Source organism: Hesperophylax consimilis, chromosome 24 (genome assembly GCF_061612785.1).
Source record: "Hesperophylax consimilis isolate HC1 chromosome 24, BYU_Hcon_1.0, whole genome shotgun sequence".
NCBI lineage: Eukaryota > Metazoa > Arthropoda > Insecta > Trichoptera > Limnephilidae > Hesperophylax > Hesperophylax consimilis.
This window is the reverse complement of record NC_142859.1, coordinates 1,731,826-1,750,457: the sequence shown is the minus strand read 5'-3', so window position 1 is coordinate 1,750,457 and position 18,632 is coordinate 1,731,826. Positions and strand designations below refer to the sequence as shown.

At 35.6% G+C, this 18,632-nt stretch overlaps 1 protein-coding gene across 1 annotated transcript; it reads right to left on the bottom strand.

The window, feature by feature from the left end:
• Positions 1-1,196: 1,196 nt before the first annotated feature.
• On the bottom strand, positions 1,197-17,426 carry LOC149411795 (CLIP domain-containing serine protease HP8-like). Its single transcript, XM_089646243.1, has 5 exons — positions 17,363-17,426; positions 9,945-10,141; positions 7,472-7,539; positions 6,107-6,303; positions 1,197-1,417 (listed from the first exon to the last, which is right to left on the bottom strand). Exons 1-5 carry the CDS (start codon positions 17,424-17,426, stop codon positions 1,197-1,199), a joined length of 747 nt encoding a protein of 248 aa, XP_089502369.1.
• Positions 17,427-18,632: the final 1,206 nt, after the last annotated feature.

Here is an 18,632-nt window from a genome sequence, read left to right as displayed (position 1 = left end):
ATAATATGTTTTAAATGTACGAGCAAAAAAAGGTAGGTTGTACGAGGGATATCTAATTTTATAAAATAATTCGATATCTTTTATTTATTTACGTAAAATAAAGAATGTAATTTCTGATAAAATTTATTGAAATCTATGAGCAAAAACCAAGGCACACAACTCATGCCGCTTAGAGGCGCATGTGTGGCAGATTGCCATCAGATGTATGGAAAACGTCAGAAGTTGGAGGTATTATTAATATTTGGTGCCACAATATTGAAAAACTAAATGAATGAGAAAATCCAAATAAACACGACGATTTCACATTTCAAAATATAATCTTTATTGATCATAGTTAACCAGATGAAATGCCAAACGGCCGAGTTAAAACAGGACTTCGCTATGATCAGTCAATAAAAAAATATTAAACAAAAGTACCCACTAAACCGCTATCTGTGTGTGGGTTTTGCAAAAAATATTAAGTATTATTGTTATGGGTGAAGATTATCTAGGTCTTGGCGGCGGATGCGTCTGCGCACCTACTACTGTGTGGCGGGCAGAGATGGTTCTGGGAGATCTTTTTAACCCGCCAGCAGGAATCTCTCGACCCATCGCCTTGCACCGCAGTGGGAGGGATGAACTCAGACGTCCAGCACTCCTGGACACACTGACCCCAAGATTCCTACCTACCCCTTATTCCTACATTTTTCCTTCCAAGATCTTCCTCTCATTGCCATAAAAAAAACAGTCATTTTTTATCATTCCCCTTGTACCGGTGCACGTACGCGTTAATCAATAACTAGACTAAATTCTATGAGGTGTCACATAAAGAAAATAAAATGGGATTCTCAAAGGACCTTAAAGAATTTTACAAATAAAAATGGCTGGTTAAAATATGCTTTATTTAATAATATGTTTAAATGAAGATAATAATAAATATGTGCTTAAATGTTTTGAAACTTACGGGAGACCTATTGGAATGTCATATACATAATATATAATGGGAAGAGATCTCCAATCACTGCAAGAGTTATGTTTTATTCTCTAATTTGCGCCTTGATCCAGTCCAAGTAAGGAAACACCTGCGTGAATATAGCGGATTCGTTGCGGAGATCACATGGCGATGATCTGAAGCTAAGCACCCCATACACAACCCAGTGGACAGTGTCATTCGAAAACGAACGGCCCATGAAAGGTCCTCCAGAATCTGCTACGCATTAGTTCTCGCGTTCACCCACTCCTCCTGCGCACACCTGCTTGTCCCAGAGAAGTCCAGTAGTTTTGGAGTTCGTGTAAGCAGTCTGACAGCTAGCTAGAGACACCTTATTAAGGAAATGGTGGCTTTTTACATCACTAGATCTCCAACCAGCAATGTATCTAAAGTCTTTAGACTCGGCTGTAATGGCAGAGTTGGGTAAGCAGATCAGATTGATGAAATCTGAAAAATTGAAAACTTGTAATTGTGAAAAAAAAAAAAATTAAAAACAAGACAATAAACTTACAAAAAAAATAATGTCAATGGACATCTTTTTACCGTTCAATTTTTGGAATAGCTGACAGAAAGTTGTTTATAGGAATCACTGACGTTATTTACCAGTGTAATTTTAGGATTAATTTTTTTGGAATCCTTTCCAATTCTTTTTTCTTAAATGTGAAGGAATGCAGTTGCTGTGACAATAAATAAAAGATGAAATAGTCTTGATCCAGAAACACCGAAGAAGCCACTAGATGCCAGTGCGTAGAGATAATGTATTTAGGTTGACAGCAAAAATCGCCATAGGCTACAAATTCCTCCGTCATGGTTCTACTTTATCTAATGGCAATTATTTTTGTACATCGAACTAGATCAAAAATTTTAAATTCAGTCAAGTGAATCTTTTTGAATAGGTGGTTTTCAAAAATATTCTTCGTTTGACGAGTAATGCTATGTATCTACCGATCGAAGTTCTGCCATGAGCAAATATGATGCTTTGTTACTGCGCTACATTTTGTTTCCAGTTAGGCCCTTTTTGTGCGTACACAGAAATATTAAATTTACTACAATTACCCTAAATAAATATTATTTGGGAACCACTAAACGGGAAATAGTATACCGATAGATGCACTGTAAATGTTTTGCTGGAGAAGAATGATCAGAATTTCATGGACAGCTTAGCTAGGAATCCAAAATAGGCTAGCTAGTCAGTTCATAACGTATCCTGAGTTACTTTGAACACCTTGCTCGCCAAACTAAGAACTCGAAACAGTGGAAACTCTTGGTTCCTGGCAGAAAGGAAGAAACGAGAAGCAGGGGGAGATACGTTGAAAAGATGAAGACGTGACCTTCCATGCAACGTATGACCGTGGCGGGAGAAAGAGCAGGGTTAATCAGGGCAATTTGATTGGAAGTCATGATCAATTTTCCTTAGAGAATGTTGGCTTACACCTTCTTATATTCCAGAACATTTGCTTAATTACACCCAACGCCAAACCACAAAACATTATAGACAAAACGATGTCACAGTCACCAACACATCAAAAGACTAACATTACTCATTTAACGACAAAGAAATCGCTATAATAAATTCAAACTGTCTTCAAAGAACACACAACATCAATACATGTATCATAGCACATTACTGTTCTCCATCATAACCAAATATTTTCCTCTTTCTTTACGACTTAGACTATTGTCTAACTCAGCCCAATGAACCTCGCTTTCTAAATACATGAGTGCAAAACATCATCTATAAACCGGAGTAGTGACTTTCCTTGCCTCGAACAAGTAAACAATATAGAATATTAGGATAACCCTTTGACTCAAACTTAAATTGAAAACTATATAATATTCATAGTATTATAAATAATATTCGTAAATTTATGTACTTTGGCAAACAAACACGCAAACTCCTTAACCTAAAACTTTTGAAATCAGTGTATTACTAACTGTGCCAATCACACACAGAATACGGAATTATTAATGCTTCTTCCACTGCCATCGATGCCATCATAAAGCACTAAAATTTACCATTAAAAAATTCTGAGACTTCCTTGTTTTACCAGCACTGATATTATCTCTATATTATTAATTTTATCTATATAAAACAGCTTTTTCGAAGACAAATCCTGGTTCATTTGCACCAACATAACAAAATACAATACAAATCAACGCAAACTCAACATAACCAAAAATATAGAACTAATCCGTGGTCATTTTCCTAAAAGACATTTTGTATGCGTTGTTTGGGCATATATACCGATAGATATTTTCAACTATTATATCCTACCTACCCGTCCTTGTAACCCTGTCACCAGGAGAGGAAAGGTTCGCCAGTACAATTTCTACCCCGCCGCTGTAAGGTTGCATTAAAAGTGTTAAGTGCAATCACGCCGTGAGTTTCTTTACGTGCTGGCCAAGAGGAACCTTGAAGACAACATAACCAGGGTAGGACCTTCATTATTCTGGTGGCATCCTCTTATAGATCCCGTTCGTTCCCATTTCGCTATTTTTTTTATTTTTTATATATTAACTCCACACAGGAGGCCCTGAAGAAAATAATTTCTCTCAGGGCCTATGTCATCTTTGGGGATGCTGTGTAGGGGGTCTTTTTGTGGAGAGGAAGGAGTGAACATGGGTCTTGAAGAGTCCCAAGTTGTAGGAGGGAGGAAACACAGTAACCGGCAGTTCGTTCCACAGCCGAGCTGTTGAACTTAAGGATGAATCGTAGAAGCGACCCGTTCTCATGTGACAAATGTCAACCGTGCACAAATGTTGGGCGCGCGTTTGGCGTGTATCCCGACTACGCACCGGTGCCGAAGGGGTCAATGACGCTAGTTCCTCAGAGCATCTTCCATTGTAATACCGATAGAACAAGGACAGCATACCTACCTAACGCCTGTGCTCTAAAGATTGAAGTCCGTTTGTTAAGATTGGGGAATCTATCAAACGGACCGCCCGTTTTTGCACAGAGTCTCCGGACCAGAGATGGCTGTACCGAATTCGACAGTAGGGCGCACTTATGGGCGCACCTATCCCTGTGGGACGCCAGCATTTATAGAGTGTGAGGAAGAGGTGAAACCGTCAGCAACTGCCTGAATCGACCTATCCCTTAAAAAGTCAGCAATCCACGTACACAGGGATGCGGGAAGTCCGTAAGAAGGCAATTTATTGACAAGCCCTCGGTGCAAGACCCGGTCAAAGGCCTTGGATATGTCTAGTGCGACCGTTTGGGTCTCACTGTGACGTTCCAGGCACCTCCCCCAAACATGCGACACATACGCGAGAAGATCACCGCACGAGCGGTTCCGCCGGAATCCGTATTGACGGTTGTTGATAATTTTGTTCTTCTCGAGGTATGTGAGCAGTTTGTCGTTGATCACACGTTCCATCACTTTGGACAGAACTGATGTGATCGCCATGAGGCGCTAGTTGGCCGGGTTGGAGCGGTCACTTTTCTTGGGAATAGGGTGAATGACCGCTTTTTTCCTACCAGAGGGCACAGTGCCACACTTCAGGGACATTTTGAAGAGCTTTGTCAAAACTGGAACTATTTCCGCAGCACACCTCTGCAATACCAGGGCAGGTATTCCATCGGGTTCACTAGCTTTGTTAACATCGAGCCCCCGTATAACGTGGAGTACATCCCGATGCCAGATCCTCAGCTATTTCATATAGAAGCCGCAGTGAGGAACCGACGGCGGAATAGCACCTCCGTCCAATTTGCTGACCTATAGTACCACAATTTTCTCCTCAGCCTCTCATTGGTTGGTCTGAGGCTAACGGGGATTGGTGTCGTCACTAGGCATTGGTCAGATGATCCCAGAGGTGCTGTAACATCAATCTTATAACCGTGTGGCACAGTTATTAAGAATAGGTCTAACAGATTGGAACGGTGAGTCTGGACATCAGGAACCCTTGTAGGCTCCTAAACCAGTAGCTCTAATCCGTAGCAAATGGCAAAGGATTCCGCCTGTCGGCCAGCCGAGTTCGTTGGGCCTGATAACTTCAACCATGGTTTGTTATGAACATCGAAGTCCCCCAGAATAATAATCTCGGCCGAAGGGTAGCAGGGCAAGAGATCATCAATAGTATCTCTCAAATGTTTGAAGAGCTCGGAAGTGTCTGATTCGCTATAGTTCAGTAAGCGGTATAGACATGCGTAGAATCTTGCCGTACTGGCAAGATTGACGCGCACCCACATTACGTCGAATCTGGAGTTTTTCAGACTCAATAGTCGTACACAGTTGACGTCAGCTCGACTATAGAGGCAGACTCCTCCTTTGAGTCGGAACTTGCTTGCAAGGGCAAAGCCCGGGCAGTCCAGATAGGAGGAGTCTGGTGGCTCGGCTATCTGAGTTTTGGATAGAAAAAGAAGGTTGGGACGTTGGGACAAAAGATGGTGATGAACAGAATTAAAATTAGTGTGCAGACCGCGAATGTTGGCAAAATTTACCGACAGTTTTGGCCCGCACCGGGGACGCCTGCTACTCGCCGCTGTAATGACGTTAAGTTTTTTTTATGTACATATATTCACGATTTTAATTTTTTTTTAAGGGTATGAAGTAAAAGGAAGATCTGGAAAGGAAAGGTATGAGGGTGGGTAGGAATCTGGGGTTCAGACTGTCCAGGAGTGATGAGCGTTTGGTTCCAGCCCACCCACTGCGGTGCTAGGCGATAGGCTGGGATAGTCCGGCTGGAGAGGGCATCCAATGCGCCCCAAACGCTGCTGTTGGGTTCCCACCGGTCACAAACCGGCACAATAGCAGTGGCAGGGTTTTTTCACTCGCTGATGGGGCAGCCCACCCTTAGTCGTGAGCCTGAGGGTCGGGCCCCTGTACTATCGAGCGGCCCGGACAGCGGTAACCGGTTGTAAAGGGTCTCCCTCAACCAGCATCTCCCAACCGGCCCGCCACGCAGAAGGTGGGCCGACGCACCCGCCACCAAGATCTGGGCATATACAATATTCAAGGAAGAAATTCGCGGCCGGAAATATATCCGGTTATTTTCAAGAGCCATCGAATCATGCGTAGCATGCAAACTATACAATACATCATCACCTACGTTTGGATAAATATAAACATGAAAAGTTTAAGTGTATTTAAGAAGAAGAAACAAGAACACACTTTCAAATAATTATTGATATTATACCTGAGAATAGAGCGTCCTTGGCGAGACGAATGATAGCGATATCATTTTTCAGAGTTCCTCGAGGCTGATATTCCGGATGGGTGATAATCTCTTCAATCGCGATGACTACGGGTCCCAAGTTACAGTCGGCCTCTCTGCCGTATCGAAAACAATCGATTGCGGTTCTTTTGTCATATTCGCCTAAAACAATCTTGATCCTGCAAATTAAGAAATTTAAAAAAATTATAATTGTCGGAAACATCTTGTATACACAAATGAAAACGGTGGTTGCTTGGCGAGAAACTTTACGAGAAAATTTCTAATAACGCAAAAAGTTGAAATTAAAATTGGCAACACGTTGCAAAAAATCTAGTAAATTATTATTGCCATTAAATGGGTTTTATAAAATTTAAAATTTAAACTCTATTGTATTATTATAGCCAATTTAATAACTGTATGACTGACAAAAAAAGGATGAAAGAGTGTTCATTATATCCAATACATTCGATAGGTTTTTTGTTGTATTTGCTTAAAATACAACCAAAAGTTATCATTAGTATCGTTAATGTAAAAATGAAAACGGTGATTGATGGACACGAAAATACGATACACTTTAAATGATACTTGAGCTGAGATTTGGTAGGTCTGAGATCGGCCTTTTATATATATACTTGTGCAAATATATATATGTACATATATATCGTCTGTTGCATGCATATATATGTGCAAGTTCTGGCGAATAACAAAACAAGGTCATGGTTTCCGCTGATGACGATTTGACTTCCATTGGTGAATTTCTGTACGTCAGGTATCTGGATTAAACTTTTACAGTATTCATATCACACACCCGAAGCAATGCAAAATCCAAGCTAATAATGCAAAAAAAAATAGAAATAAAACCAAGCAAAACAATGGGAAAGGCAGAAATTTTATATGTAACCTTTATTGTTAAAGTCAATTTGATGGCTATGTGACTGTCATAAGTATTAAAGATATAACACGAATGGAATGTAAAAAAAGTAATACAATATGACAATCTATTAAGTTTTATTAATATTTTGTGAATAAAAACAGTAGGCTAAACTATAATTATGTTAAATTTATAAATATTATGTATGGTTCCTATAAAAAACACAGATTGTCTCATCCTCTTTAATCTCGCCAACAAACTGCCTTCTTACGGACTTCCTGCAACCTTGTGTACGTGGATTGCCGGCTTTCTGAGGGAAAGGTCGATTCAGGTGGTTGCTGATAGTTTCATCTCATCTTCACATACAATAAATGCTGGCATCCCACAGGGATCGGTTCTATCTCCGACTTTATTTTTATTGCACGTCACGTGTACTCGTCGCGTGAACCAAATCATTGTTACGTAGATGACTGTACGGTCCACGATAGCTACGATTATTTTGACAGGCCCCCAGAGGATAAACAAACTCCAACAGCTCGGAGGGCTTTGAAACAGAGAAACTTTTGGGGTAAGAATAACCTAGTTGAATTTAATGTTTCAAAAATCTATCATGTCTGATTACATCTAAATAGGATCGAATTAACAATCTAGTCTCCTTCAACGGAAACAATATTCCCAACATGCCTTCCGTTGATAAACTTGGTGTAATTCTATATTACCAGCTCACCAGGGCACCATCAAAGCCACAGTCAAGTTAGCCTCTCAAAAGATCTACGTACTGTACAGGGCCAGCAGATACTTTAGTAGTATTCAAAGGGTCAGTTCGTGTTGACTCCGTATACATCGCAGGTGCACCCCACTGTTGAATATGTCTGGTCTGGAGCCCCAAAATATATGAAAAAAAAACTCTTGACTCTATGCAGAAATGAGCCTTTGTTTGATAGATTCCCATCTCTTAACAGACGGATTGCAATTCTTAGAGCACAGGCGTCAGTTAAGTTGTTGTCATTATTTTACTAGTAATACATTGAAAGACGCTTCAGGGAAATAGCGTTATTGATCCCTTCGGCATCATTGCATAGTCGGGAAACACGCCAAACGCACTCCCAAAGTATAAACACGGTTGACAGTTGTCACATGAGAACGGGTCGCTTCTACGAATTGTTCTTGAGTTCATTCATCTAGGTATTTCCTTCCGCCTACAACATAGGTCTCTTCAATACCCATGTTCACTCCTTCCTCTCCTCAAAAAAAACGTTCCACGCAGCATCCCCAAGATGATACAGGCCCTGAGGTAAATTATTTTCCTCAGAGCCTCCTGTGTAGAATTAAAGAAGTAAAGTAGAAAAAAATCATTTATACATAATGAGCCTAAATACATCGCGTTCAATGTAGTAGGTATTTAATATATTGTCGCACATTAAAAATAAAACAAAATAAGAGAAGTTTATCTAAAAAAGACGCTGTCTAGATTGCATTTAGTTCTTGTTAATATTACAATTTGAGGTTTTACTCAATAAAGTTATTCCGAAAAATAAATAGAATATAATTCATACATTTGGTCTCCTCATTTTAACTATGATGGCTTACAAATCGAAAAAAATAAAATTGGTATTCTTAAGAGTATAAATGAAATCAATTATGTAAATTTTCGAAGTAAACACAATTTATCCAAATTATCTAAAAAGCGAAAAAAATGAACTCCTTTAATTGTAAAAATATATTATTTTAAGATTTGACTGCTTTGACGGTATAAACTTGCTGTCACTACGTGTATCTCCGAATCATAATAGTTGGTATATATTTTTTCACAATTCTTCGTTTACAATTCTGTTATTGAAAGAATACATAAAGACTGGGCAATGAGCTTATAATTATTATTAGAATGTCGCTGATATTTTTGAGATTAATCTTGATATTACTCGTATATCAAATTAAAGTGTAATTTAAAGTAAGTGTGATCTTAACTTAACAAGTAAACTTTTAATATTAAATCAAATAAAACACTTTGTTTATTAACCACGACTTTATTATTATTACATCTACCGGTTTCGCTACGGTCGAGCTTCATCAGGATGTGAAATATAACTAAAAACTAAGACAGAGGTGATGCATATTTATAGGAAAACAGAGGGAGACAGAATATAATACATTATGAAAGTGGGAGGAGTAAAATATTATATAGGCATAGTGAATTGAAGATATATAATAACAATTAACATTTTTACATGAATTATACATATAATAATACATTTTAAAGACATAAGAAAAAGCATAAACTTATTATTTAAGAGTGCAAAATAAAGTTGGTTGTTTTCAGGTGAAAAAATGTAACAAGCAGTAATTGTTTAATGAAACACTAGTATATATTCAATTATTTCGCGGATATGAGATAAGCCTCCATAGCTCAGTGGTCAGAGCTGTCGACCGGAAATCGAAAGGACACGGGTTCAAGTCCCGTTGGCGTCATGTATCTTTTATCAGGAGATTTTTCAATGTGGATGAGTGTTTTAGGCGAATAATTATTGCTTTAATAAAAATACGTAAATTTTTATTTTCAGCTTTATTTAAATTCTTTTTTTAATGTTACACTGCTGTTTTCAATTTACCTTATAATTGTTATATAAAAGCCTAGAAAAGCTTTAGTAAATAAATAAATACATACATATATTGTGAATTTAATTTATGCCAAAAGCTTATACTTGTTATAATAAGTTCAATATATGTTAAATATTTTAACAAATTTAACTTACTCTTGTAAAAAACTGTTATTTCACGATATGCCCTTTCATTTAGATCCTACTGATGATTGATTATCTTAATAACTGTACAGTTTAGGATTGTTATAAATGGAAGTGACGCCCTCTGTTATTTCCAAAAAGAACAGCTGAAGTTTAGCTAGTTTTTATTTGCTAGTATTGTTTATTACACTTTCCCCTTTGTGCTTACCTCCAGCGCACTGCAGAATACGTGCATATTCTTAGCCGGAGCTCCGCAGATCGATCGCCTCAGGTAACTAATTGTCTCCGAAGGCAGGGGCCTTGGTCCATTGAGCAGGCTCTTGAGGCTATCGCATTTTCTGACGTGAATGCATAATCCAGGGGTACCGTCAGCAGCGGCGCAGGAATTGGAAGCCGGGGGAGGGCCTGAGGGGTGAGGCAGCACACTTTATTTATTAATTTTATTTTATTAATACAAGACTTAGAGGGTACATATGGTTTTTGTGATATTTCACCCTCCATGCTAGGGATGACCCTCTGTTATGGAGGGTTAATTTTACAGTTCTTGAGAGAATAACATTAATTAAACAAGTAAGTATAAATAGAAGATCTACAATCGTAATGGTTATTAAATGCAATGAAAGTATGAGCTTTATTTGTTTGATTATAACTTTGTAGATAATTATAATGGTGGAATGGATTACATGTATAATCAGAGTTAGGAACGTAAGCGTTGGTGTTGAGGGTAAGTGGTGTACATATGACTTGTTGTGGTTATGAGTACTGATGTGTGAGGGGTTAGTTTAACTTGTGGTTATAGCTATGATGTTTTTTTTATTTATGGATGAACCTGGTAAAATGATAGAAATTATTTGAGGAATGGTGCCATAGGTGTTTAAGGATAATAATGGTAGTGAGAATTTTTACAGTATCTATTCATAGTTCTGTCATAACAGAGTTCAATGAAATTTTTATTGGTGTAGGTGGTGACTTTCTGGTACTCAGGGTCAAATTAAATTGTATGTAAATAATATTTTGGTATTGCAGGGTAATATGCAATGTTTACATAAAGACTGTTGTAATGGAAATATATAATCATTAAGTAATATTTAGAGAGAAAGTAAGAATTGTGGCTATAGTATGCTGTTTTGTATATTTATGGATAATGAGAGTGGTGTGATTGAAGAGGATTACGATGTTGGCAAGACTATGAAAAAATAAGCCTGGATAATTTGGATTTAGTAAGTTACAGTTACGTGTAATGGAAGTAATGCTATTGTTAAACTTTGACATCTGTAAATAGTTTGAAATGTCTGTAAGAGTCTATAGAAGTCAATTAATTAATTTTGTCAGTTGGTAGGTATATTTCACCTAATAATTTATCAAGATAATTTACGTTGTGTCAGTTAATTGGACTCTCGTTTAACCCTTAATGTACAGAAAAATCTCAAAAGATATCTGTACCCGTGCTTCTTCTTCTTCTTCCTAGCACTATCCCAACTCATTGCCTAGGTAGGCTGTTGGGGTCGGCTCTTCTCGTTCTCAGGTTATAGCTTCTTCGGTTCTGAGTGTCGCTTTCATCTAGGCCGTTTCTTTGTAGGATTTTGGAGCATTGGGTCATCCAGGAGTTCTTTGGTCTACCTCTGGATGACTGTCTTTGAAGCTCTATAGACATTGCCTGCTTCACTGTGTGGTCTGGTGGTCTCCGTCTTATGTGCCCATACCATCTTAACTGTCGTTCCTCTAGCTTACTGTTTATGTCAGTGACACCCAGGCTACCACGAATGCGTGAGCTTTTAATTTTATCTTTTAATGATACTCCTGCCGTCCATCTAAGCATTCGCATTTCTGCTGATTCGAGTTGCCTAGAGTAGGAGTTGTACATAGTCCAGCATTCGGAGCCATACATTATCGCGGGTCTAACAATAGTCTGGTATGTCTTTCCTTTAAGTTTTATTGGCATTTTCGTGTCGCACAAAATTCCTGTTACGGATCTAAATTTCATCCATCCCACTCCTATCCTATGGTTTACATCTGCTGCACATCCTCCGTCTCTGTGGATGAGTGAGCCCAGATACTTAAATGAGTCACAGTTGGCTAATGTTACTCCATCCAATTGCATCGAAGGAGTTACAGCATTTGGGTCTTCAAATGGTAAATACAAATATTCCGTCTTTTTCCTGCTAATTTTTAGTCCATTATCCTCCAGGATCTTTCTCCTCCTTTCCAGGCTATTTTGTAGATCACAATGATTTTCTTCTATCAGTACTACATCATCTGCAAAAAGCATAGTCTTGAGAATACTGTTCATTTCTTGACTCTCTCTGACTGGTAATTCATGACCATTATGAATAGCAATGGGCTGAGGACAGATCCTTGGTGTACCCCCACTTTAATTGGAAATGTTGGTGACATCCCGGATGTGCATCTTACTTGTGTTTCTACGTCTGTATACATATCTTGTATGGAGAGCACATATCCTTTATATATCTGTACATATCTGTACCCGTGCTATGCCAACGAATCCACCGTGGATTGGCTAGTAGCTTACCCCTTTCACTTTCAGTTTACTTTCTCAGTTTTTATTTTATTTTGTAGCATAATGGCACACCAACATATTTTTTGTTCACATGGCAAGCAAATAATGCACTATTCTGGACTCTCGTTTCATAAAGTTCAAACACAACATGCAATCTAGATATACGTAAATGTAATGTACTAGATATACGCCAATTATACGTTAAAACACTACTAAACAACATTTTTGAAAAAATAAATAAATTTCAACATACACAAAATAACACTAACAGACCAGTTAGACTAGCGTACAAAGAAAACATAAAAAATCCGACAGTAAATTCAAGCTTTGGACAAAGACACTACCAATACCATGCAATAAAAACTTTCAACAGTGTAAAGTTTGAAATTAAAATAGAGGAAAATAAAAATAAATTCACACACAAAATTACAAAATGGATTAAAGAACAAAAAAGACAATATTACCAAAATGTCATAGCATAAAATAAAAACAAAACCTACATGTAACACACAAAACCAATATAAACACACATCACTCACAAACACACAAGATTGTATGTTAACTGTATTATTTTTTCATTTTAAATATATTATTATGTATTTTTAATTTTAAATGTATTATTTTCTCTTTAAATGTATTATGTAGGTAGATTATATTTTCATATTATAAAATGAAGGCCTCAGCACGGCCAAGCCACCCAGTGAGGCCTACATTACTGGAAAACTTAAAATGTATAATTTCATATTGAAGCCAACAATACCAATGCAGCAAACAATTCAGTTATTACTCGCGCAATCACAACATACACCCATTACGAAAAATTACTACATTTAGACATCTTTCATGATTCCTTTCTAACATACAAAACTAACTTATTAAATTTCTTAGCATGACATATTTCAAAAATATTTTCACATCATTTTTCAAAACTCCTATTTATTAACAGACAATTACAATTCGTGAGCTTATTATAATTCTTGTTTTCAATTAATTTATTATTTATTATTTTTATTATTATCCACACACTTCCTTCCTTTTATAACAATCTCAGGCGAAATTACGTTATGATATTTTATGGACATACGTAATAGGTACTACAACTATGTAATAACTAAAAATATCTAATTGTACTGTGTATGTCTTAACAAATAAAAAAATAAAAAAATAAAGTAGTTTACCAAATAAAAAAAATAATAAAAAAAACAAAAAATAAAAAAAATCTCGTGGAAGACTAAATAATAACCTATTAACAACTTTTGTATTTTTGTAAATGTATTTTATTTTATAAAAATTTCTATTTTATATAAACTTTATAGTGTTTATTTATTTATTTATATCATTAACGCCTTTTGGCTTTAGATATGATACTTATAGACGAGATATAGACACGAACTACGTATAACATTAAATTAGAATTGCGTAAGTAATAAAGAGCCTTATGAGCATGTAAAATAGCAAAAGTTGGTACATACTAGTGGAACGTGTGTAAATAACAAAAAACTGAGATACTGTTTAAGTTATATAGTATTTGAATGCTAAATGTTTAAACTTATGCATATACATGTTTAAACTTATGTAAAGAAAAATATATGTAACTAAATTTAAATAGATGAACCAGTTCTGCTGGTTCTGATTCATTTACAAAAAGCGCTGAAAGTAAATTAAAAATATACAAATTATTAATATGTAATATATATTAAAAGAATAATGTATAATTAATTTGTTATTTGGCATAAAAGGTATAATCGTTTTATAATCAAAGTGTTCCAAGCAGTTTTTCTACATATCTTAGAAACATTGCAAAGCTTGCTCAACTTGACGACGCAGATGCTTATGGGTAGACATAAGATAAGTATATATTTCAAGGTGAAAATATATCTTAATAATAATGATATAAAAAACAGCTCTTATGAGCGTTTAAAACAGCAAATAATAGAAAATAGAAGTTAGAACAAAAAAGCAAATAGTGAGATCGCGTAATTAATACTATATTGCAATATTAATATATCGAAAATACAATACTTTTATTTTATTATTCTTATGTTTAATTCGTAGAACTCAATTTATTTTTTTAAACAATGTAAATTAAATTAATAATATTATTATTAAGTTCTGCAAGTATTTTTTGGTTTTTGTTATTGTCACAGCTGTTTCGGTTTTCAAGGCCATAACTTAACACTTATATAATATTTTCGTAAATGTACTATAACAAATGTAAGAATTTATTTTAAATTTAAATTTAAAATTAAATAAAGAAAGAAAAACATTCCGGGTTACGAATAACCTGACAATATTTGAAAATCTCCTACTACCACCACAGTAAGCTGAAAATGTTGCTTGTGTTTTGGTGGAGGAATTGAACACACTACGCCCGGGTGGGACCCAAACGCGATGTCAACTCGGCCACCGACCGTATAGAAGTATCTATATCAGCCGTGGATAAATGAGTTTGTGTGTACGTATCTGTATTGTGCCAGCGTTATATTCAATACGTTTGATATACACTGTGCAGTGCATACATATTATCCAAGTTCTGGATTATATGTAGTGGAGTGTTTGCATCTGGTTCTGTTCATTCTCAACTGGTTTCCCATCACGGCTGTCTCAAGGTTTAACACTGTAAATGCCATACGCCAAAACGAGATTGTGATTGCAGTTCAATAGACGGTCTGCGTGGTCGAGGGGCAAGGCTTTGGACTGCAAGCCAAAGGTCGTGGGTTCGAATCCCGATGTGCGAAAGTAAATTTTATTTAATAAATTTGTGTTATTTCACAATTTATTAATTTAAAATAATATATAGTATACTAGCGGGACGTTTCAGAATGGAAAATACTTTGAGCATCGCCCTGGTGCAAAGCCACCATTAAAAATTGAAACGTTGCTTGAAATGGATTTAGCCGTGTGTGTTGACCAGATTTGAATAGCCAGGTACTATCCAACCTTCTACTATCCCATATTCTTCCCCTCCCCCCTACCTTCAGCCTCACAACATACCCCAATTAGGTATTCCAAAGTCTCACCGACTACAGACGATTGGGAGCAGTTGTAACTCTTGTGCGGTTTCATATAAACTAAAATAAAATAATCATATTTTTAAAACCGTTTTTAAACAAGTATATTTTGAAGTTGATTTATTTTTGGGATATTCTTTAGCAAACATTTCGGAAAGCGTTACAGTATCCATCATAAGCGTTACTTGTTTAATATTATTGAAATAGACTAGGGTTTAGGTATACATATTTGAGAATAATATTAAATATAAGAAAAAAATATTACAAAACCAAACACAGTAAAAGACATTTCTCAAATCGAGACACTTTATGTGCAATATGGGTGACTGGGTATGTGTTAATATTATTTAATTATTGAAGACAATATTAGCGATTTCTAAACGAAAATCTGAAACAGAAAAATTAGTAAAGGATACGGTCACATCTAAGACTCGAACCCAGGACCTTTGCCTTTACTCAATTATATTACTTGTTTACTCAATAAAGTTATTCCAAAAAATAAATGTTATTATTATGTATTATGTAGTGTAGCTGTTGTGTTATTGTCTTTGTGTACATGTGTGATAATTTTAAACCTTTTAATTTGACTGTCCTAAAAAGGAAAACCTTCCTAGTTGGACAGTCAAAAGCTTCCTCCCATATAATGTAATGCATCTCTTCAAAATAAATAAAAAAAATCATTTTCATCGATTTTTTTCCCAAATGCGGGCCCCACTAGACATCAGGAGACGAAACAATCACCAAACCTGATAATTGCAAAAATCATTCCGATTAATTTGTGTTGGTTGGGGCAGCGAATTTCCTATCGAATTACAAGTCTCCCTAGAACAGAGACAGGATTGAAAGCCTTTCTCAGCCCCAATTACTGTGACACAAACACAACGTCATCGCATAACAGCCTTACTAAAAAACGGGGTTAAAATTTTATCCAATTGATAAACGACCGTGTATGAATGTTTTATTAAACTCACGTTACATTTTATTAAAGGTGAAACTTTATTCACAATATGACATTTTAAATGAATTTAACAAAAAATAACAAAAATAATAGTAAATATATTGAATTATACCAATATAATACTGAATCGGTTGTTAAAAGTGGAATAGAAATTATTAAAAAAACATGATTTGAATCACAGACATCACAAATAACAAATCAAAATTTAGTTTGCGGTGATTTTTATTTATTTATCGTTTCTTTACATTGTATCTTTTTTTTAAGTTATAATTTTTAACCTCACTAGGACAAGCCTGTGTTGAGGTTAATAATTTTACAAAATATTAAAAAAATAGTACAAAGATTATAAGAGATTTAAAATAGTACAGATATTAAAAAAAAAAAAAAACAAATATTAAGATAACAATATTGTTACATTGACGTTTCTGCGAATTGGATACCTACATGGTACCTATCAGCCTATTCATTACAATATAATGCTGTAAACATGTAGGGTGACCATGATATTTAATTGCAATAAAAATGTAAGAAACTATTATTTTTTTCAAAACAGAGAAGAAAGAAAGAGAGAAAAAAAATTCACATTAAAAAATAAAAGGATGAAAAAATTAACTTATTCAAAATATTATGCCACAATTTAAAAGGACAAAGATGAAAAAATATGTTGGAAATCCTCGGATGGCAGAAATAATTTAACAATCTTAATTCGCCCTTGAGGTGATTTTTCACAAAAACGGCGCTCTACAAATTATCCAATTATTATTATTATTATTATTATTAAATATACACAAGGAATTTGACGATTTAATGTGATCTGGAAGGCTATTAAATAGAAGTGGAGCCTGGTTCAAATAATGTCTTTGCCCAAATGAGGATTTAGGGTGAATCGCCATAAAGTTCAGACCAGAGCCAATTTTTGTAGTACGAATTTGTTGCGTTCTTTTCGCAGAACTAATTATTGATTAAATTACTGACTTCTATTGTGCATGCGTAAAAGTAGCGCATGTGCATATAGCTGCCAAAATACAATATTTTCAGTTCTTTGCAGTGCAATTAGAGACATTTTTTTAGCTTTAATTTGAAGTAGAAATTGTACAGTCTTTGTACAGTGCGTAATAAGCAACAATAATAATACTTACGTCCAAAAACTTCAAAACTTATAAATAGCACGAACAAAATGAACTCAGGCCGCTGCAGCGCCATTTTGTTAAAAAATATATGAAAATTATGGTTTCACAAAAAATATGGAATAAAATAATAATAACTGTTGATATAGAATAAATGGCAACCGGGCAAATCAGGACAGTAGTAATTCAACACACTTTAGAAAAAATATAAATAAATTTTAAATTAAATATCCCCCTAGAAGACTTACAATATCATTTCTTATTAAATACTCTAAAAATACACACATTGGAAGACAGGCGTAAAATAAACGACTTAACTTTTTTATTCAAGATTCTAAACTCTAAATTCGACTGTTGCGAACTTTTGTAACTAATGAACTTACGAATACCTATAATAACAACATGACAAAATACACTATTGCAAACTCCCCAATACAACGGTTTCACACTATGGGAAACCAATACTTAGGTGATGTCGATATATTTAATATTAACGAATTTTGTGGATTGCGTCAAAGACTTATTTCAACACTATTCCTAAATGGAAGTTATATTTTTGTAAACCAGTCAAATCGCAGTATTTTTTTTAATTTATGTTCTTGTTATTTTATTCTATTACATTACATGAAAGAATGTTGCGTGTTGTATGCTGATGATGCGGTGCTGATTTCTAATAGTATGGATGATCTGCAATCTCTCGTTTCTATTATGAACGAAGTATGCGTGAAGAATGAGTTAATGATGAATGTAAGTAAGTCTAAAGTAATGGTTTTTGAAAGAGAAAGTACGAAAACAGTGTGCAATATAGCTGTGAATGAGGAATACTTGGAGCAGGTGGATGAATTTGTGTATTTAGGAAGCATGTTTACGAGAGATGGGAAGGCTGACAGAGATATTGAAAGAAGATTAAATGCAGGTAACTCCATTCATGGAGGACTAAACGCAGTTGGCGCTAACAAAAAATTGTCCAAAGAAGCGAAGTTAGCAGTCCACAATGGAGAGCTGGTACCTACCCTGATGTATGGAAGTGAGGCATGGAACTGGCAAAGAAAGGATGAAAGTAGATTGAATGCCGTTGAAATAAGATCCCCGAGGCGTATGTGTGGTAAAACCATGTATGATCGTGTGAGGAATGTGGATATCCGCAAAGAGTGCAAGGCTGATGTGAGCGTAATGAGTAAGATCAAGAAAGGGACACTTAGATGGTTTGGGCATGTAGAGCGAATGAGCGAAGAAAGGAATGTAAGGAGAATATACAATGCAAATGTGAATGGTAGCAGAA

What these genes read in the sequence shown, in the direction of transcription:
- LOC149411795 (XM_089646243.1), bottom strand. Translation starts at nt 17,426, where the DNA reads ATGGCGCTGCAGCGGCCTGAGTTCATTTTGTTCGTGCTATTTATAAGT. An exon ending in AAGTTTTGAAGTTTTTGGAC is followed by an intron (nt 10,142 to 17,362) that starts GTAAGTATTATT and finishes CTCACCCCTCAG; the next exon opens with GCCCTCCCCCGGCTTCCAAT. An exon ending in AATCGTAGCTATCGTGGACC is followed by an intron (nt 6,304 to 7,471) that starts GTACAGTCATCT and finishes CTTAATTTGCAG; the next exon opens with GATCAAGATTGTTTTAGGCG.